This window comes from Xyrauchen texanus, chromosome 1 (genome assembly GCF_025860055.1).
Source record: "Xyrauchen texanus isolate HMW12.3.18 chromosome 1, RBS_HiC_50CHRs, whole genome shotgun sequence".
NCBI classification, from domain to species: Eukaryota; Metazoa; Chordata; class Actinopteri; order Cypriniformes; family Catostomidae; genus Xyrauchen; species Xyrauchen texanus.
This window is the reverse complement of record NC_068276.1, coordinates 47,145,465-47,168,822: the sequence shown is the minus strand read 5'-3', so window position 1 is coordinate 47,168,822 and position 23,358 is coordinate 47,145,465. Positions and strand designations below refer to the sequence as shown.

Below are 23,358 nucleotides of genomic sequence, written 5' to 3'. Positions count from 1 at the left end.
CTGCACTGATTAGATAATTGCATGGATGACTGTTGTATTTCTGTAACTGCTGATCTCCTGGTATTGTCACACACAACCGTACCTAGAATTGACTCAAAATGGTGCCAAAAACAAAAAACATCCAGTGAGCAGCCGTTCTGTGTATGGAAATGCCTTGTTGATGTGAGAGGTCAACAAAGAATGGCCAGACTGGTTCGAACTGACAAAGTCTACGGTAACTCAGATAAACACTCTGTACAATTGTGGTGAGAAAAATATCATCTCAGAATGCTATTGGCGCTGTTTTGGCGACACAAGGGGGACCTACACAATATTAGGCAGGTGGTTTTAATGTTGTGGCTGATCAGTGTATATACAGTAGAAAATGTTTAACTTATCTTGTTTATATTTTTAATTCATGATGCCAGTGCGCTAACACGCTATAAGCTGCCATTAGAGTCACCGGTTACACTCTGTTATTATGATTTATAATGACAATGATACAATTGCAAATATAGGTGTATAAAAGTGATAATGTTCACACTTCCATAAAATCTAAACTCGCCGCAAAATGTTTAATACAAATGGACAGTGGACTTTGCCTCGCTTGTTTAAAATAAGAACCCAAACTTTGCAGTAGTCTTACAGCTTGTGCATAATTTTCCAAGTATTCTGATAGAATTTGATGAGAAACAACCCAACATTTTATTAATTCTTTTATCAAAATCTTGGTGACCCTTGCACATTCACATGAGTTCTTGCATTGCTTAGCTGTAAAAACAATGCACGTTTTGTGTGAACATGCGAGCCACAGTGAAACTCAACAATTGTACTGAAAAGTGACTTCAATTTCTGGTTGTTTCTAACCAAAATCTATCATATGCCTTAAGAAAATGTTGAATATAATGCACTATTTGTATGGACTACTCTTTTACTTTCGGATTCTATTATAAGCTTTTTAGTGAGGCACTAGCTACTGCAATTATATTGAGAAGACGAACCGTAATATTAATTAAAACATCTCCTTTTGTGTTCCGTATAAGACAGAATGTCAAACAGGTTTGGAATGACATGAGGGAGGGTAACTTATGACACAATTTTCGTTTTTGGGTGATCTTTTCATTTAAAACACCCTGGATATGCTTTAAGAGTGCATGTTTCTCCCAGGCAGTGGGAATGAATGGAAATAGTCTTAAATTAATTTTCTTTTGAATAAATGCACTGATGAGATTAAATTAGCATGTGCATACAGGCCAGATGGCCCTCTTTGGAGTGGGACTATATGGCTGACTCCATGTTCTCACTCCAGGCATGGTCATCTAGGTTGTAAATAAACTTGGTGCGACAGGAGGGGTTCTGTACAATGTCCTTGCCCAGGTTGTCCAGGGTGAGGTTGGAGGTGAACAGCTGGGTTGGTGTCAGGTAATCCTCACTGTTCTTTTATCAAAATCTTGGTGACCCTTGCACATTCACATGAGTTCTTGCATTGCTTAGCTGTAAAAACAATGCACGTTTTGTGTGAACATGCGAGCCACAGTGAAACTCAACAATTGTACTGAAAAGTGACTTCAATTTCTGGTTGTTTCTAACCAAAATCTATCATATGCCTTAAGAAAATGTTGAATATAATGCACTATTTGTATGGACTACTCTTTTACTTTCGGATTCTATTATAAGCTTTTTAGTGAGGCACTAGCTACTGCAATTATATTGAGAAGACGAACCGCAATATTAATTAAAACATCTCCTTTTGTGTTCCGTATAAGACAGAATGTCAAACAGGTTTGGAATGACATGAGGGAGGGTAACTTATGACACAATTTTCGTTTTTGGGTGATCTTTTCATTTAAAACACCCTGGATATGCTTTAAGAGTGCATGTTTCTCCCAGGCAGTGGGAATGAATGGAAATAGTCTTAAATTAATTTTCTTTTGAATAAATGCACTGATGAGATTAAATTAGCATGTGCATACAGGCCAGATGGCCCTCTTTGGAGTGGGACTATATGGCTGACTCCATGTTCTCACTCCAGGCATGGTCATCTAGGTTGTAAATAAACTTGGTGCGACAGGAGGGGTTCTGTACAATGTCCTTGCCCAGGTTGTCCAGGGTGAGGTTGGAGGTGAACAGCTGGGTTGGTGTCAGGTAATCCTCACTGTTCTTAATGTACCTGGAGTAGTTCTGACGCAGGCACTGCCAGGTGACCGTATAGAGAATGAAGGCGCTGGATTTGAGAACAATGGCGATGCTGACATAAAGGTAGCGGTAGGTGATGTTGTCGTAAAGCATGCAGGCCCCTTTCGTCCCGCATACGGAGCTCCATAGTAGGCAGGTGGAATCAATCCCAATGCCAAAGATCAGAGGTGGAGGAATGAAACCTGGGACATTGGTGGGGAATTGGTAGAGGTCAATATAACTCAAGCTTGGGTACTTTAATGTAAAATTCTATTTATATTTTTTTATCCTATTCCAAAGAACAAAATAAATTTTTTTTCAAATGTCACCAATACATTTTGCTTTGAAAAAAACCCAACTACAAATAAGTGCAGTAATTTTTTTTATGTAAGTGTGCATATCCAAGTTATATAAAGTAATTGATATCAACCAAACTGTATTATCACAATTCAAGCTTAATTCAGGTTTAATTAAATAATTCAGAAATACCTAATTTTATATCTGCAGAAACAATGTAAAAGTCACTTATTTTGCAAATATCTTACCTAACAGCCGGAGCAACAAGAACAAAACTCCAAGTGCATATGATTTCAGCTCTGGACTCACAGTTCTAAAGACAACATGGAGGGAAAATGAAAGCTTGATTGATAAGTACTAGCTCATGATGATGAAAAAACAAAACTGCAGTCTCCAAAAATGTTTAATACTTAAGCAAAACTTTAATGGTATTGGATTTATAATTTAATTCAAGGCCGTAACCATGTCTTGAATTGGCAGGGACCAAACCATTTTGGGGGTAGAGGGTAATGGGTTTTGAGGTCACAAATATAATGGTCCTCTTTGGTCCTTTGGTCTAAAGGCGCAGAATGCAATAATTTTCTGACTGAAGGCTTGAAATGCGATAAAGGCCCAAAATTTTATAATTTTGAATATAATTTTAATTTATTTTCAGCATTGATGTATCTGTAAAATTACATGACTGTGTCAGCTAACTAGCTAAAGAAAATACACAAAATAGTTAATATTGAGCACTGCTGTCAACAAATGTAAACAAACATTTTCTCAGAACTAACTTAACTGTTATTTTTAGTGAATGTTTCAAAACCATAAAGTATCCAAATACTTTACATTTAAAAAAAAAAGTAAATATACTGTTCAGAATAAAGACAAAGCATACAAACTTTATTTTTGTGAAATCCTTTGCTTAAAAACTGTTCTTATGCTATCTTCCTTTTAAATAAATGGCAATTAGTTTGATGTTTAATCTAATGCAATGACATACAGACATTTTTAAGTGTGACGAAGTGTCCAAATACTTCTGGCGCCACTATATTCAAGATGACCGTGACTTATTAAGACTGATTAAACCAGTGTCGTTGACCTAAAATAACAATGTTAATGGTGATAATACGAGAGATTTGAAGGGAGTCAGCAGCATTACCTGATCAGGATGATAACAGATGGAGTCTGGGCTATTGCTCCAATCATGCTGCAAGCACACACAACTGCTAAGAAGGTGAGGAAAGCCTGCTGACAGCCTGGGCTGGGACACTTCCCTGGTGAAGCTGTACCCGACCCATTGCCATGGGCAATGCACTTACAGCCTGTCAGGTTCTGAGACAGGGAGGGAGGAAGGAACAGCTGAGTGCATATTTCATGATGGATCTTAAGTGCTGCTCTGGGGATTTCCAGGCATCCATCCAGAGTAAAAAAAAAATATAAAAAGATTTGAGATAAAGGGGACTGATGTATTTAAAAGAGAAAACCATGAGTGCGCCCAAATGATAAAGAATTGAACTTTACAAGAACTCTTACAAATATTACCTTGGGATACATTTAAGCAGATGCCTGTCTGAGTTTATTGATCAGTACGAATTGGGCAGTGTGTTTATGAATGGATGATTCTGTCTATGAATTAATGCAGAAGGGAACTCACGGTTTTAGTGCAGCCAGCAAGACAGGCTGAGAGGTAGGTGATGCCATTGGAGCCACAGACAGGACTTAGAAAAGATTTGTAACAATTACAGTCTGACACACATGCAGCCTCTGTCTGTTCCCATGACCCAAGACTCCTACATGGAAAGAAAGAATAGAGAAAGATGGAAAAAGGAAGGATCAGATTTTCTGTTCCCTTTCAAATTCTAGTTTAATGAGCAAGAACCTCAGAACCACTACAAACATACTCAAAGTGCTTTTGTGTTGTCAAGACGTCAGTCTTTATGCTCTAAGTGACTGCATTTATTTTAAATTTGTTGTAGATCATCACTTTGGTAAAAAATTTTGAATTTGAGAGGCTTTTATGCTGAATTACTCTACTCACTCATTGCCATAGGCAACAGTAACCCCAGCGACTGGGCCAGTATCACAGCCAAGGAAAAGGAAGGAGACGTAGCAGGACGTAGAGATGATATTGACTACCATGGCCAGGCGGATAGACCCTAATGCTGACAGATCCAACTTTTTCACCAAGAGGCCGCCCAGGAATATACCCAGACAAGCGCAAGGAATTGCTGTCATTCCTATGAAAAATAAACAGAGATGTTACATGAAGCTTTCAGTTCGCTCATTTCAATTAATTTCAATTATTTTCGAATTATTTCACAATATGCAAGTTCATATGAAACAGCTTTTCAAGGTGCTGTTAGTGATGTAAGTGGTTCTGGAATTTCTTCCAAATTTAGACCCTAAATAAGACACACCCCTCTTTCCAAACCCTGCCCTCCAAAGCTTCCATCAAAGTACTGTTTTAACCAGAGATGGAGCAGGAGTGCGGCAGTGTGTCATCTCAATGTTGTCTATAATATGGACAAAAACAGCAGTAAGCAAAATAAAATTCTCGCACGACAAACAACTTCCTGTTTCCCATGTACGGGCTGCCCTGTGAATATGCAAAATTATTAACAGGCACAAAGTCTTCCAATGGCCCTTTTTCACTGACTTTCATGACATATTTCTATTTTAGTATAGTAAACCTTTTTAATTTAACATTTTTTAAAACAATTTTAATGTACATTTATAATCAAACTACTTTGTGTTATATTACCCTGGCATTTAATAAAATAAATAAATAAAAAGGCACCTTTGTCTCTTCTGACAGCTGTAATCAATCCCTCCAAAGTCTTGGAAACGTAATCAAGGATTTTTTTATTTAGCTTTTATCTCTATTCATCAGAGGCATCAAAGTTTACCCTGCTATAGTTTACTTAAACATTACAAACCTTGAAATGTGCAAAGGGTCCATTGGCTAAACAAAGAATCTGACCGTGGCCGTTCCTGTCAGGCAGACGTCAGGTGGTTAGAATGGGCAGCAACACCTCCTCATCACTGACCCTCAACACTGGAGCCCCGCAGGGCTGTGTTCTCAGCCCACTCCTGTATTCCCTGTACACGCATGACTGTGTGGCAACACACAGCTCCAATACCATCATTAAGTTTGCTGACGATATGACGGTGGTAGGTCTGATCACTGACAATGATGAAAGAGCCTACAGAGAGGAGGTGCACACTCTGACACGCTGGTGTCTGGAGCACAACCTCTCCCTCAACGTCAGTAAAACCAAGGAGCTTGTGATGGACTTCAGGAAGAAAGATGGAGAACACAGCCCCATCACCATCAATGGAGCACCGGTGGAGAGAGTCAGCAGCTTCAAGTTCCTCGGTGCCCACATTACTGAGGAACTCACCTGGTCCGTCCACACTGAGGCCGTTGTGAAGAAGGCTCACCAGCGCCTCTTCTTCCTGAGACGGCTGAGGAAGTTTGGAATGAACCACCACATCCTCACACGGTTCTACACCAGCACTGTAGAGAGCATCCTGACTGGCTGCATCACCGCCTGGTACGGCAATAGCACCGCCCACAACTGCAAAGCCCTGCAAAGGGTGGTGCGAACTGCCAGGAACATCATCGGAGGTGAGCTTCCCTCCCTCCATGACATATACACTAGGCGGTGTGTGAAAAAAATCATCAGAGACTCCAGCCACCCGAGTCATGGGCTGTTCTCACTGCTAACATCAGGCAGGCGGTATCGCAGCATCAGGACCCGCACCAGCCGACTACATGATAGCTTTTTCCCCCAAGCAATCAGACTGTTGAACACTTGATCTATCAGGATCAATAATTAGCACTGCACTTTATTAATCTATAATCTCACACTGGACTGTCAACATATTCTCCTCAATATACTACTTCATATACACATATATATATATTTCATATACTCCTTACTTATTGTATTGTATATTGTGTATTCTATATTGTGTGTATTGTATATAATTATCGTGATGTGTAAGTATGTGTACATTTGATTTGTAAATTGTGTTGTGTAAATATGTTGTTTATTGTAACTGGTATATGTCTCGTCACTGTCATGACTGCTATGTTGCTCGGAACTGCACACAAGAATTTCACCTACTGTTGCACTTGTGTACATGTAGTGTGACAATAAAGTGATTTCATTTTGATTTGATTTGATAGTCATATTTTTGTCACAAAGACAAGTGTGATTTAAGGAATAATTCAGTGATTTTTGGTAACAGGGTTATTTTCTGTGTGATTATTCACAAAATAATCACTTACAGCACCTTTAAAAAACATTCAAATGAGACACTTTTCTTTTGTCTACCTAGGAGCTGATTCGCCGAGGAAGTTGAGAGGTTGAACTGCTGTTCGAGATATTTCCCAAGGAAGGCAGCAAATCCAGCCACCACGGCAATTTCCATACAGGCAGCGAGAATGACACAGGTGAAAACCGGGTTGGACAGCAGATGCTTAGTCACTTTAGGGATAACTAAGAAGGAATTAGACAGAAATGACATCAGAAAAAATAACCTTTTTTAAGTTCCCACAGAGTGAACAAAAACATTCCTATTTTTCCTGTCTATTAAAAACATTTGAGAATGCCTTTTCGCAGCATTTTGTGTAGTGCCAGCACAAAAGAGTTGGCACAGTGAAACCAAGTTCTAACTTTCTTCCAGCAATGGGCTTGATGACAGTAAATTCACACTGCCTCAGCAAATGCAGACAACTGTGAACATTTCAAACATTCTAAGGGGCCATTCAGACCGAATATGCTCTTGCATTAAGATAGATGAACACAGCGCAAAGACTAGAATAGAATGCAGATATCTCGAGATGGATATTAAAGATGGGAGACATGGCTCAATGGTCAAAGATGTCCATCTAGCCTAGAATATGTTTACATAGAAAAACAAAATAAACAGCACAGACATATGCAAAAACAAGTTCGGCCCCTTAAAGGAATAGTTCACCCAAAAATGTACATTCTCTTATCATTTATTCGCCCTGATTCTATCACAAGTGTGTATGACTTTCTTTCTTCTGCAGAACACAAATGAAGATTTTTAGAAGAATATCTCAGCACAGTACTGTAGGTCCATTTATTGCAAGTGAATGTTGGCCAGAACTTTAAAACGACCAAACATCACATAAAGGCAGCATAAAGAAAAAGTATTTCATATGACTCCAGTGGTTAAATCCATATCTTCTGAAGTGATTTGATAGGTATGGGTGAGAAACTGATAAATATTTAAATCCTTTTTTTACTATAAATTTCCACCTTTAACCAGCACGACCATTAGGTGGTGATATGCACGAAGAATGTGAGGCTGAGTTCGGAATGGCATACTACACTACTATGTGTCTATGGCAGAAATAGTATGAGTGCTATGGTAGTATGCAGTTCCAAACTCAGTCTGAAAGTGGAGATTTATAGTAAATTGATTTGTTTCTCACTCACAGATATCGTATAGCTACTGAAGACATGGATTTAACCACTGGAGTCGTATAGATTACTTTTATGCTGATTTCATGTGATTTTTGGAGATTCAAACTTCTAGCCACCATTCACTTGCATTGTTTGGACCTATAGAGCGGAAATATTCTTTAGAAATCTTAATTTGTGTGAAGAACACATCTGGGATGGCATGAGGGTAAGTAAATGATGAGAGAATTTCCATTTTTGGAAATGAACTATCCCTTTAGGTTGCTGCTGGATTTAGAATGTTGGGACACATAACTGTTAATTCTGTTAAAACATGTCTCTAACAAACACCAACAAGGTTACTGTAATACACAGATTCAATACAAACCCACCAAGAGCTGGAATTTGGTGCTAAATTAATTTAATGTAGAATTGTTTGTCAAAGTTAATGCATGACCTCAGTTAGACTCTATTTCTCTCTCACCCTGCAAGTGCTGGCAGCAGGTGAGGCCAGTGTTGATGTCTAGGTCATCTGCGGCTTTGCCTCCTTCATACTCCTGCACCAGCTCAGCAGGCAGCATGGCCTGCTCACTCTCACCCCCTGGGCCCTCCCCAGGCTCGTTCAGCGACTGTGGGAACCCAAACATGAAAAGCGAGGAGAGGAAGAGGAAAAGGCCACAGATGATAAAGCCGCCCCACCAGGCGCCAATCCAGCGCGGGTCATCTGGAGTAATGTCCAGTGTGGCTTTTAAGAGTGAACAGAAATCGAATGAGAAACAGTGTTCCATTACATTCCATTACCTTTATTCGTTTAACAGAAGCTTTTATCTAGAGTGACTTATAAATGAGGAAAAATACAAAACCAAGTGATTAATCTTGAGAAGCTAGACTCTAGAGTATTAGTATTACTTGCGTTCGTAGAAGTGGTAATTCCACTGATTTGAGAACAGTTATCTTTAAGCAGCACCCTTCATTATTCTTGTCATTTTTCAGTGTAACATTCAGCATCGAAGTGTGCTTTTGATGCCAGTAGTAGTACTTACTTGTATCAATGAAGACAGCATCAACATAAACTTTGGTGCACAGAGAGCCAAGGATGAAACCACATGCTGGTCCAAAGACTAGTGTAGAGAATAGGATGCCTGTATTGCAGTATAAAAAGATTAGAGTCAAAGAGGTTACATAAGGAAAATTCTTTCATTAATTAAATGTATTCATGCAGAGTCTTGACCAAGTTGTTGTCATCACAGTTTCATTTAAAGTGATAGTTCACCCAAAAATGAAAATCCTCTCATGATTTACTTACCTTTAAGCCATCCCAGATGTGTATGACTTTCCTTCTTCAGCAGACACAAAATAAAGATATTTATAAGCAGATTTCAGCTCATCTTGCCCATACAGTGAATGTAAATGGGTGCCATCATGCTGCTGGCTATCTGATGGTCCAAAAGGCATATTTAGACAGCATACAAGTCATCCACATGACTCCAGTCAATCAATTAATGTCTTCTGTTGCAAATCGAACAAACAGAGCTGAAATCTGCTTATAAAAATCTTCACTTTGGTTCTGCTGAAGAAGGAAAGTCATACACATCTGGGATGGCTTAAAGGTATGAAAATCATGAGAGGATTTTTATTTTAGGGTGAACTAACACTTTAAGAGGAATTAAGTGCACTCTTTTCAACAGATATTATTGAAGTGAATGATTATTTAGACCTTTATGCTTAGAATTAAACTTTCCCCTTAAATTAAATAAATTTGACCCCTTTTCAAGTTATTAAAGTATTCACACAAACAATCTGGATGCTTATGTAAATACTCAAATAAATACTTGTGGCAATGTAGCTGAATTTGAAAGAGAATTTGTTTCATATTTCTTCAATGTAGGTAACATATCATATTCACAACTTAACAGCCTTAACTAGCCAATAGTAACTATTTCCTCCAGGTATAATGTACATTATCACTGGGAGAAATAGCTCACTAACTGGCTTCTATATATAATCAAGACCATCATTATAATAAAAGGCACCTGATGAGCAGACACATTTCTGTGTTGATCATTATACCTTGTGGGAATACCAAGAGGGTATTAAGAGTTCATAGAGTGTTATGCACAGTAAAGGTTGTATGCGGCAGGGCGGAGGTCTACACATCCGGCACACTAATCAGGCTAATTAAGCACTTGAGAAGGATAAGAGCGACCAGAGACGGCAGTGCGACAGAGAGAGACACACCTGTGTCTTTTTGGTTCAGTTTATTATTAAACTATTATGTATATGGTCAAGCTGGTTCTCGCCGGGAAGGAGGAGGGATGCGCCGTAGTAGTCCTCGCCACTACCATCCACCCAACAGAGCAGCCGCGGCCATCAGTTTTGTCTCTCTCTCTCTCTCTCTCTCACTGCCACTCCGCATTGGCCTTTCCCTCACTTTTAAATTAAATTTTTTTGGTGTGTGGGGGGTGTTTCGCTGTTACATTGAGTACCCTGTGTTTTTAATTATTATTGTTGTTTCCCTCCCCCTGTCCCCTCCCAGATTCAGGAAGGTGGGGATGACCAACTGGCAAGGTAATTATCTGTCCAGACTAAGAAGCAACACAGCATAATCCGAGAACATTGAACAACATTAAATCAAACAAAAACATCCATGTACAACTGGTGAAAATAATCAAAATGTTACATGAGCAGGTAAGGCTTACTATGGAAGAGGAAAAAAATACATTCTGCTATCTAATCTTTGTTTGATATATCTCATTTAGCCCAGACAAAATAGATCAAGCACTATAAGAAAATGTGAACTTAAACCTGGATCACTTTTTATTTTACCCTGGTATTCTGTGACTATTTGCAAGTGTAAATAGCACCTGCCACACAGTACAGCTATTTGCACTCAAATAGTCTTGGGAAACAGAAATTAAAGACAAACTGCGCCCTCAAGTGTGGCTTCAATGGTGTAGCTTTTAAGGATGGTGTGGTGTGCGCATGGACCCAGGTTCGAATCTACCTTTTAGTGCAAATAGCCTCTGACTTTTTAAAAATAGCCAACAGACTTCTCAGCACTACGTCACAGCCATAAACCATGATTTTTTGATGGCTAGTCAGTTGCAGGTGCCATTAGAGGGAAGGGCATTCTCAATCTAGAGAGTATTTAACTGCAGGGCTCAACGTTAAGAATTTTTTCTACTGGCCTGGTTGGGCCAGTGCTTCAGCTTTTTACTGGCCCTGCCAAAATTTTCACTGGCCTCAACACAAAAATGACAAATAGCTGTTTTAAAAATAAATAAATACAATGTCCCTAAAATGTAATCATATTTATAATTTGCAAAATATGATTTATGCCTTATGTAATCCCATATATGAGCTTTACATATATAAATTCATAAATACATCACATTAACCTAAGCTGTCCTGTCATTTACAGATGTGTTTTAAGCAAAGAGCTCTGTGGAGGAGAAAATGGGTTTTCGGTCACGCGTTTAGTCAACGTTTGCCCATGTATAGTATTTTCACAAGAAGGATCAATGATTAGTCAATGAGTTAAAGATTTGATTATTGGCTGAGAGAACAGACTTGCTACTAAATCGGTTGTGGCACGTAATATATAGTAGGTAGATATTAGGCCTAATCTGTGAATTAACAATGTGTATATAACATGAAATCAGACAACCCAAACAAGACCAACACTGACTGATATACAACAAAAACAAAAATACCTGTATGGTTCAGGAATGAGACAAGTAACAGGTGTTTTATGAAGATGATATGAAGAAGACTGTTTCAGATATTCTTCTTCACCCTGCAGCTGAACAGCTCTAATGATAATAGCCTAATAGCCATAGTGACCTTACTTCATTTCATATCAAACAAAATTATAATGTTGAATTAATGTTAATGTTGTGAAACATTACCTAATTAAATGTATACTTACATTTTGGATATTGAGCAGCTCATGATTTCCTTACAAAAACCTATCCTTACACATTTGATCTGACCTATTCCTTTTTGTACCAAATGTGCAGAGACTTATTGTTGCAGTGAGCGAGAAAGATTGAGAAGGAGAAGAATGGAGAGAGAGAGGGAAAGTGAGCTGCATGAGGGATGCCATGAGCAGCCAGCACACATTAGCTTCACAGCAAAAATAAGAGACAATGAAGGCCATCGTCATTGCTTCCTGTTTACCACTTAACAACATAGCAACAGGAGATGAAACCAATGGTGCTCTAAATGAAACATTTACATTACATTACATTACATTTATGCATTTGGCATACACTTTTATCCAAAGCGTCTTACAGAGCCCTTATTACAGGGACAATCCCCCTGGAGCAACCTGGAGTTAAGTGCCTTGCTCAAGGACACAATGGTGGTGGCTGTGGGATTCAAACCAGCAAATGTCTGATTACCAGATTACAGTTATGTGCTTTAGACCACTACACACCACCTCACCAGTGGATTCAAACACAATACTTGGAAATTCCACATGTGAGTTTGCCATACAACAGCCATATACAGTACCGACTTTTATCAGTCAAAATGATAGAAAGCATTTTAAATTATCCATCAATGTTTCCAAAAAATCAGTAAATGACAACATTTCGGTTAACGCAACCCCAGCACAGCACCAACTTTATAACTTAAATCATGTGTGTACGTTCATGCATTCTGTTAGAGAATCCTGGACAGCAGTACATAGCTGATGTGATGCACTTAATATTCACCCTTGTGTGGTTTATAAATAATTAAAATTAAAAAGTGCTGTAATTGCTGCCACTGACAGGATTGGTGGTACTGCAACACGATATGCTCTAAAACAACAATGCTCTCTATATTTCTGAAACGTGTACCAACTCATATGTTTACAAACACTTTCCAGGGGTTCAACTGAGGACATTCCAGACTATATGTTGTATTGACTCACATTGAAACAGTTAAAAATAATAGCAAAATAAGCCTCTCTCGGATACTGTGGTTATAAATGGAAACTTTCTTGGGGCAGCATAGAATGTTTCCTGTTATCCTCTGAAGACCCTCCAACATCCCGAAGCATTGGAACTGAAGTGTTCCCTTGCATGTTGACGACTTACAATCAAATCTAGTGATGCTGATTATTTTTTGAGTAAATGTCAATGAATTGGCAAAAGAGGGTAGCATAGCAGTTTGAATTGATTCATGATTCAGTTTGAATTATTCAGACAGCTCACTCATGGACTGATTATTTTGGAGCTTTTCTTCACTGTGTATAGTGGTAAAGAGACACTTTACAACACAGAACAATGATCGCTGGATGAAGTGAAATATTTACCTAAAATCAATTAAACCAAACCTGCATACCATTTGCCAGCGAAAAGGACGGTCTTAAAGTTAACACCTACTTGTGCAGCATAATGTTTACATGCATATTTTTTTAATGTCTTTTGGCTATACTTTTGAAGCAGTGAGTATTTTAATGTTTCAGAATTGGCCCCCATACGAGTTTGGATAGCTCTGCAAGTAAAGACGCTGACTGGCACACCTGGAGTCGGAAGTTCAAATCCAGGGCAAAGCTGTGGTAGGGCAATATGCTGTCAGAGTAAGAGCTTCCAATTTAGACCAATTCACCCTGTCTCCTGAAAATTTAAAGAATGAATAATTCTATGGAGGGTAGGCATAGATCTTCTATGGTCGGAGACAAATAATAAAATATATAATCTGCGTAGAGTAGAAGTTTATGCACTGCACCTCCTGCTACAATACCAGGAAAATCCTCCTCTTTTCTTATTGTGGATGCTAATGATTCCAGGTCAAGACAGAACAATAAAGGGGAGAGAGGACAGCCTTGACGGGTTCTCCTACCAAGAGCAATAAAATCTTAAATTAATCCATTAGTTTGCACTGCTGCTAACGGTTGTTTATAGAGTAACTTAATCCACCCAATAAAAGTGTTCCCAAACATATAATTTCCAAAATCTTAAAAAGATAGTCCCATTCCACCATATCAAATGCCTACACTGTGTCAGGTGAGATGGTCGAGGGTCGATCATTCACTACTAACCACATAATATTTATAAAACATCTAATATTATCAGAAGAACTATGACCACAAATAAATCCCACTTGATCTATATGTATAAGAGAAGTAATTACTTTATTTATTTGATTAGCCTGAATTTTAGACAATATTTTTACATCTAACTGGATCAGGGAAATTGGATGATAACTTTTACATTCATGTGGGTCTTTATCTTTTTTAAGACAAGTGAGGCGAATCACTACGCCACCATAAGGACTTAGAGTGCATTGGGAATTGGGCATTCCAAATAAGCTGTCCTGTCATTTACACATGTGTTTTTAAGCAAAGAGATCTGTGGAGGAGAAAATGGGTTTTCGGTCACGCGTTTAGTCAACGTTTGCCCATGTATAGTGTTTTCACAAGAAGGATCAATGATTAGTCAATGAGTTAAAGATTTGATTATTGGCTGAGAGAACAGACTTGCTACTAAATCGGTTGTGGCACGTAATATATAGTAGGTAGATATTAGGCCTAATCTGTGAATTAACAATGTGTATATAAGGAGTGCTGGTAGCGTAGTGGCTAAAGCACAGGGCTGTTAAACAGAAGGTCATTGGTTTGAACCCCACGGCCACCACCATTGTGCCCATGAGCAATGCACTTAACTCCTGGTTATTCTGGGGGGATTGTCCCTGTAATAGTTGCATTGTAAGTCGCTTTGGATAAAAGCGTCTGCCAAATGCATAAATGTAAATAAAACATGAAATCAGACAACCCAAACAAGACCAACACTGACTGATATACAAAGAACAAAAACAAAAATACCTGTATGGTTCAGGAATGAGACAAGTAACAGGTGTTTTATGAAGAAGGCTGTTTCAGATATTCATCTTCACCCTGCAGCTGAACAGCTCTGATGATAATAGCCTAATAGCCATAGTGACCTTACTTCATTTCATATCAAACGAAATTATAATGTTGAATTAATGTTAATGTTGTGAAACATTACCTAATTAAATGTATACTTACATTTTGGATATTGAGCAGCTCATGATTTCCTTACAAAAACCTATCCTTACACATTTGATCTGACCTATTCCTTTATGTACCAAGTGTGCAGAGACTTATTGTTGCAGTGAGCGAGAAAGATTGAGAAGGAGAAGAATGGAGAGAGAGAGGGAGAGTGAGCTGCATGAGGGATGCCATAATCATTCGCTACTAACCACATAATATTTATAAAATGTCTAATATTATCAGAAGAAATATGACCACAAATAAACCCCACTTGATCTATATGAATAAGATAAGTAATTACTCTAATTAACTGATTAGCCTGATTTTTAGACAATATTTTTTACATCTAACTGAATCAGGGAAATTGGATGATAACTTTTACATTCATTTGGGTCTTTATCTTTTTTAAGAATGAGACTGATCAATTCACCTGTCTTTAATGACTCTGTGTAAACTTTTAACATAAGAGGAGCCAGTTCTGTGACATAAAATAAACTAAAATCTGTGGCAAAACCATCTGGCCCCGGTGCCTTACCTGTTGACAAGGCTTTAATTACTTCAAAAAGCTCCTCCAAAGTGATATCTGAATCAAGAAAGTCTTTTTGATCGTTTGTCAATTTAGGAAGTTCTAATGGCTCTATGAAGTTGCTAATATCCTTAATGGAATACATGGACGAGGAATTATAAAGATCAAAATAGAATTCTTTAAAGTTTTTTTTTTTTTTTTAAATATCTGTGGGAGAAGTAAATTTATTGCCTCCAGAGGACTTCACTGAAGAAATGGTGGGAAAAAAACTATTTCTATTTTATGCATTTGGCAAGAAGCTTCCATACATTGTCCCTGACTCAAAATATGTCTGTCTTGCCCTGAATAACCAAAACTCAACCGTCTGTGACAAAATAGTCTTGTACCTATATTTGAGCTCAAACAACCTGAAAACAACCATTGGACGATATTCAGCGCTTCAGCTCTGTTTCAGCACTTTTAATACTCTTCTCCAATTCCATGAATTCCTTTGATCTTAGTGATATATGATTTTCTTTTCACTATATGCTTCAAAAACTCTAAACACACCAAACCATGATCTGAAATGTTCCCAATTGAGCAGTCAGTGTCACATAGAATAAGTGATTTCGATATCAAAAATAAATCTATTCTAGAGTAAACCTTATGAACTGATGAAAAGAATATATAATCCCAGATGGATTCAGAAGTCTCCAAATATCTGTAAGACCAAGATTTTAACACATCCTCTGTAGTGTCAATGTTGCTTTAAAAGGGTCTACACACTTTTGCATCACTATGATCAAGGTCCATTAGTAGATTGAATTCTCCACCCAGATTTTAGATTTTTGTAAAGAAATGGAAGGGCAAGTCAAAAGTTATTTAATGGTAATCAACATAATGCCACAAATGCTGTCGATTGCGCTTAACTCCTGGAATATTCCTTTAAATGGAGCAAGCTACTTTTGCTATGCAGCTTGTTGTGTAAGTAGATACTTTCTTTAAAAGTGTTGCTTTCAGGTTATCTTAGTCATTATTATTTTATTTAAATTGTTTGTAAAAAAGTGAAATCTGAAAATGTACCAGCCAGTGGCTTATCACAGACATTTTAGTTGCATAGTGTTTAAAATTTTGTTGCAACGTAGTTGCAATTTTGTATTTCATATTTGTTTTTGTTTCTTTTTCTGTTTAAAACATAGCTGCAAATTTGGTTTTATATGCAAATTATTTACTCACATGAAGTTTCTGCATAGAGTAAAAGATTGATCTTGCGATTTAAAAGTGCTGTAGGCTATTTTAGCCATTCTGGAATTGAGACTGGAGCCATTGAATTAGACATTAATATGAGATTATGAGATTAAACCTTAATGTGCCACTTTAACTTCTACACTCTGAAAATGTGCAAAATGATTGACAGGCAGAAAGCATATCAAAGTCTTCTGATTGGCTGATCAAAGAATGTGACTGCGGCCCACGGACAAATTTGTATTTGCTGTTTGCATAGTCTAGTGCTATCACAGAGATCGGTGATGTATGTTTGGACACTTATTTCTGTGATATCTTTCAAGAAGTAGGAATATTTTCTCCATACCATTCCATAAAAACATTTACAGCACCTTTAAAGGTGCAATATGTAAAAATGTTCAAGTAATATTTGCCTTTTTATTTTGCCAATGTGTGAATGGCTTGTAACGCAACTTAAAAAATGTGCCCTTCCCGGACTTCCTAGGTTGCCTATTAAAGCCTGTAGACTGATTTTTATGCGAAGGGAGAAGGTCGGTTTTGCCAGGAAAATCCAAAGTATGTGACGTTTATGCGTGCTCCCGATAGCCTTACCTCAGACAGTAACAGCTTCTCTTCCACTATTCAACAGCGACAACAAACTACAACACTAGGTAACATTATCTTAGAGATGGAATCCAACCAACATCTGGCTCCCAGCTCAACACCGACTCCTATACAAACAATTATCTACTGAATCCTGTCTGTCTAAGCAGGAACGTGATTATGGTCGAGCGAAAACTAGAATAAACATCGGCAGGGCATTTGATTCCTTGAGGGACCTTCGTTCGGTTTTGGGGATCAAAACTGACCCTGAATTGGCATTCTTCTTATTGGACAGGTAAGCTTACATAATGGCAAAACATGTGAAATATAGTGCCATGAGGATTGATCTGTGTAATTTTAGCTAACTTGATCTTGCCTGCTAACGCTGATGAATTGCAAGCTACCTTGCTATGTAACTTTCAAATAATTTCAACGATCTTCTCCTTATGCTAAAAGTCAGGTATACCGGATAAATGTAAGCAAATACGCTTGTTTCTTGATCGTAGAACAACATATGACACACAAAACATACAACAGTGAAACATAACAGTGCAGCGCAACAGTAAACTGTCTGGTATTGTTCGTAAGTTTGTAGCTGTATGTGTATCACTATGATATGTTAGCTGATAAATAGTTTTTTTTAAGCTACCTCATCTGTCAGCATGATGCCGGTGAATCACGTTCAGTCTCTCTGTACGTTACGTCATTTTTTTGGCCAATGCTCGCTCGCTCACATCCCTATGGAGTGTGTGCACGTGCAACAGGTAGCTGGCTGCAGTTCACTTAATAGTCACAAGTGTCATTAATAACAACGATTTCTGAATCTTATATACATCACCTTTAAGAATCGAAATCGTTCAACAGTAGATTGCAATGCATTGGAAAATCTACATTTTTACCTAGACCTAGTTGGTAGTTTTGCTAGCAATCTTTTTTAGTAGCTAGCCTAACACTGGATAGGTCCTAATATGTGCTCTTTTTTTCTAATCTGTAAACATTAAAATGTAAAACGTACATGGTTAGTATACATAACTAAATAAAAGACTGCCTGTAATGTCTACCGTGTTATTGATCTCAGACTGCAGAAGTTGGGTGAACTTCAGATGCTTGTCTTGTGATTGGCATTAATAAATAGATAAACGGGAGTTCAGGGTATAGTTGTGGTGAAGGATAAATATTGTGTGTGAAGCCTGTGTGTCTGTATGTTTTCTGCAATTAAAAAGGACATTGTTTCACATCGTAGTTGTCATTACCCTATAAACACTTGAATTAAAATATTTTAATTGTTTTAATATCAACATGATGTCCGCCCCTCCCTCTCCCCACTTTTTGCCGACCTTTGTAATATCACTGACCCCTCATTCTAAACAATCTAGTACTGAGCTGGATGGAAGAAAAGATCAGGGCAAACAAATGAGTTTAAAACAATTATGAATCCATCTAGTATGAAGACCATCCTCTCTCTCAGCCATTTATTAGTTGACATCCATCCACCGACAGTGTAGAACATCACTCTTACCAATGTAAAGGGAGGAGTCTTCTCGTCTGACATGGTCATCAATGTAAGACACACCCAGCGGTTGAAGGGGTGTTGCTCCAACCCCCAGAAGCATCTGAGCTCCAATCAGCAGCAGGTACATCATGTTGGTATTGGTTTTATTCCCACATATATAACTAGGATCAGAAGTCCCAGGTTGACTAGTATTGGAGCACAAATCCCTTCCATGTCCCATAGGTCGTGACACTCCAGACTGATATTCATACTGGTGGGTCAAGAACTCTGGCAGTGCTGACAGTAATGCTCCCAGGGCCATTACAATGCCCCCACAACCAATCAGCCGTGGCCGATGGGCCCTGGCCCCAAAGTAGCTGACAAACAGGATGAGGGCAAGGTTGCCAATCTCAAAGCTGCTGGCAATCACACCCACGTCAGCGCTCTGTAAGTTGAAACGCCGCTCTAGAGTGGTTAGGACACTGACCTAAAACAAAAACAAACAATACACTGTTACATACAGTAGCTGACTGTGAGATCTCAGAACATAATGAATAATGACTTGGTGCAATTTTGAATTGACATACTGTATAATCATTTATTTGATCAAATAATTTATTTTTGAGATCTAGAATTTAAGAATCACGCATTCAGTATGCACAGAGTAAACAGCTTTTGTTTTAAATTATTAACTTCTCTAGTCATTGTGATATAACAAAAAATGCCTCATAATGTTTTTGTAATTTCTTCAGTGTGCAAGTACGCTTTATACCGGCCACTTACGGTCAGAGTATGTACTGCATTTGGTGAAGAGCTTACATCTAAAACAGTGTGTGCTTTAGGAAATTCATCCAGCAACGTGGGCATTGTCCCATGACCAGAATATATGATGTAATAACAACAACCGCAGAAATAATTGACTCATGGTTTTTATTAAAAAAATTTGTAAAACTTTCTTGGTATTTATAACACTTAAAGTTAAAATGAGCTGCCTGATTTGCAGTGCATCGGCATTATTTTAAATTAAGCATTTTGAAAATGACTCCTCAGCTCATGTGGCATTATGGGATAGTGCAATTCCAGTCAATGCACACTTGGGTATTTCTCGCCTATATGAATATTGTGATTCAGACACCCTACTTCATTGGCATGCTGTTTTTGGTATACTGTATGTAGTAAGGAAGTATGCAAATTCAGACCCAGCCAACATCTTTTTGTAGAGTTAATATTCACAGTCATGGAAAACCTGAAATTGCAGGGAATTTTTAAATAATCTTAAAAATTCATTTAAAAAAATTTATGGACATTTTTAAACTGAATAGGCTTAAAGGTATGCTCTGCGTATGCTCCTTTTCCAGTAATTTAAGACTGGAAAATCATGGGAAAGTTGTGGGGAAAATTATGGAATTTCACTGGTCAAAAGGCACGGGAATCATGTAAATGTCACTGTAAAGCCACCTTTTTGGGTTATATCTGAACCTGAAAATAACTTGTTTGTTTTTACATGGCTTTGAAATTATTATCCACAAAAATGGATTGATGGCTTTGCTGAGAGCATTGATGCTGGATACTGTCATAAAAAGTGCTGGTTTTTACCTCAGATTACAAAACTCAAGTAATTTGAAAGTGCTCAGATTACAGTTACTTTTTAAGGATTACTCAACATTATTATTAGTGCAGCGCAACAGTAAACTGTCTGGTATTGTTCGTAAGTTTGTAGCTGTATGTGTATCAGTATGCTATGTTAGCTGATAAATAGTTTTTTTAAGCTACCTCATCTGTCAGCATGATGCCGGTGAATCACGTTCAGTCTCTTTGTACGTTACATCATTTTTTTGGCCGATGCTCGCTCGCTCACATCCCTATGGAGTGTGTGTGCATACAACAGGTAGCTGGCTGCAGTTCACTTAATAGTCACAAGTGTCATTAATAACAACGATTTCTGAATCTTATATACATCACCTTTAAGAATCGAAATCATTCAACAGAAGATTGCAATGCATTGGAAAATCTACATTTTTACCCAGACCTAGTTGGTAGTTTTGCTAGCAATCTTTTTTATTATTCAGGCAACAGTATTTTTCATAATCATAATCTATAGATTCACATAATTCTTATTTTTTAAATCTTTTAAATGTGTCATTATAAATCAGCTTGCTGATATACCTTAGACCATGCCTACTCGTGATGAATAATTATGCAGGTTACTTAACACTTCTGATGTATAGCATTAAAATACAATGTCTACGTCATATCATATCAAGTGACTGTCTAATGATTGTTTTTGGAAGTCTGGACAAAAAATTAAACAAAAAAAATCAAACCTGGAAGACACTAAAAAAATAATCATTTTCAAAATAAAAATGTCTTATTCTGCCAGTAAATGTTTTTTTTAAAATGTATCATATAAATGATCATATTTTGATTCATTGTGTACATTTTCTTAAATGCTATTAAGCAACATTATGTCAAAATGTAACATCAAATAAACTAGAGTTGGGTCAGAGGTTATACAAAAGTAATCCAAAGATTATCAGATTATATTATCTAAATAAAAAGAAAATACAATCCAAGAGATTCCGTTACTGAATGCAATTTTAGTCATGCAGTTTGTAATGAGTACTGGATTCTGACATAATCTACCCAGCACTGGACATACAGACAGTCAGACAATGTGCAATAAGGTATACATTTAGATGTTCATAAGGGAGTTGCCTTAAACGTTTATTCTTTTGAATTGGATCACTTGGGTGTTTTCATGCATTAATGTATGCTATAATTAAAGCATCCAGGTCATGACCTTTCATTCCCAAAAACCTCTGGTAGAGCAACAATTTAACGACTGCGGTTTGAAACGCAATCATTCATCAGATCAGACACTCTCAGTCAGCCACCGCAAGGGAAAATGACATAAATCACTTCATCTTACTCGACTCAACCCTACAGATGAATCCGTGTAATGTAATGATGTAACTGCGCACATATTTCTCCTCTTCAGCGCGTGCTGAGAGTTAAAGGAAATGTCTGATATTACTGACATTTTGTGGATATCACAAGATTATGTGCCTCTGTGGTAATCTGTTTAGCCTTGACCACTGGGCTATTTACTGGACTGCTGATCATTCTCTATTATACGGCCACTAAATCATGTGGAAATGAAGCAGTCGCAATACTGCACTCTAAACCGTATCCCGTGATTATGTTCATGCACACCGGACCATTCAATGTCATAAACACACACACAAACACACACACACACACACACACACACTGTAAATAGAATGAGCTGAGTGTTTTAATGCCCATACTTACCAGATAGGCTCCCACAGTGCCCTGTGCCAACATTAAGGCACATTCTGATATGAGGAATATTTTGATGTTGGAGAAGCATGATGTCTTCTTTTGGCACTCGCCTGGCTCACTGTCTGGCGTGCTTCCCTCCGAGTACATTGAATGTTTCACCTGCATCCTCTGATGCGGACTGCAGCAAGCCGAAAGATAGGCTCGGACAGAAGGTGACCATTGAGGACGAGTGCTTAGATGGATCCTCAACAAGACGTACACGGCTCCATTAATCCCGCCTCCGGCTCCGGTCCGGTGAGGATGAGATGCACAATCGAGTCGAAAATGAAATCAATATTTTTTCACCGGTGGATTGTCAGCTCAAGACTACGCATTTAGATTTCTTTTTTAGATCTGAATGGTCCAAACGAACCGTCGGAGTACCACGGCAGCATAATAACCTTGAGCATCACCGACACAGGGAAAGTGCGATACGATATTACGTGAGGCTGTTGTCGCTCGTTACTCTTCGGTGGGGGGCGTTTGCCGTTGTGGAGTGCTCAGGTCATGCGTGGTGTCGGTGCTGCGTGTCCTCATCTACACCGCGACTACTGTCTGCACCAAATGGTGACTCTCTCTCTCCTTTACCTTTCCACTTCAACCGTGACTATCCTCCCTCTCTCGCAAACACCTCATAGATAGATAGATAGATAGATAGATAGATAGATAGATAGATAGATAGATAGATAGATAGATAGATAGATAGATAGATAGATAGATAGATAGATAGATAGATAGATAGATGGATGGATGGATGGAATATCAGACTAAAAATAGCATACGTGTCCCTTAGAGCAAGGTATCAAACCATGTGCACGCGTGCTGCTGACCAAATTATTGCACAGGCCTATATTAAAACTGTAATTTCAGGATATAGCAAGATGATATATTTTTAATGATTTTTATATTTATAATGTTTCAAAATGTTTATAAAATGAACAGTGTTGTATAGATTACTCAAAAAAGTTATAGCCTACACTACGAATTAATATTTACTTCTAAATGTTTTTGTCATATTACTGACAACTTCATAGAAAATGGAATCACCTCATTAATTACTTTACTTTTAAGTTACTTTCTAACTTTTAGTTGTTTTTTTTCACTTAAATTAAAAATAATCAGCGCATAAACGTCCTTACATTATGCTTAAGCCAACAGAGTGTGTGGTCACATGAAGTCCTTAAATGGCCTTCATTTATGGTCATACAACGGCTTAAGAATAAACTGATTGACATGAGTATATTTCCCTTTGCATCAGTGTCCTTACGGGCTTATCCAATGTGCACAAATGTTGTAAAAGCAGAGAACTCAATTA

At 37.9% G+C, this 23,358-nt stretch overlaps 1 protein-coding gene across 1 annotated transcript; it reads right to left on the bottom strand.

Annotated features, from left to right (window-relative positions):
- Positions 1 to 1,060: 1,060 nt before the first annotated feature.
- Positions 1,061 to 22,798, bottom strand: LOC127650154 (solute carrier organic anion transporter family member 3A1-like). Its single transcript, XM_052135372.1, has 10 exons — positions 22,014 to 22,798; positions 18,729 to 19,188; positions 8,918 to 9,016; positions 8,359 to 8,619; positions 6,777 to 6,941; positions 4,475 to 4,673; positions 4,091 to 4,226; positions 3,596 to 3,768; positions 2,700 to 2,764; positions 1,061 to 2,357 (listed from the first exon to the last, which is right to left on the bottom strand). The coding sequence occupies exons 1-10, from the start codon at positions 22,167 to 22,169 to the stop codon at positions 1,981 to 1,983; spliced, it is 2,091 nt and encodes a 696-aa protein (XP_051991332.1). The 5' UTR covers positions 22,170 to 22,798; the 3' UTR covers positions 1,061 to 1,980.
- Between the last annotated feature and the right edge of the window lie 560 nt (positions 22,799 to 23,358).

What these genes read in the sequence shown, in the direction of transcription:
- LOC127650154 (XM_052135372.1), bottom strand. Translation starts at nt 22,169, where the DNA reads ATGCAGGTGAAACATTCAATGTACTCGGAGGGAAGCACGCCAGACAGT. An exon ending in CTCGGCGAATCAGCTCCTAG is followed by an intron (nt 4,674 to 6,776) that starts GTAGACAAAAGA and finishes TATTTTTCATAG; the next exon opens with GAATGACAGCAATTCCTTGC. An exon ending in CTTGTTGCTCCGGCTGTTAG is followed by an intron (nt 2,358 to 2,699) that starts GTAAGATATTTG and finishes CCAATGTCCCAG; the next exon opens with GTTTCATTCCTCCACCTCTG.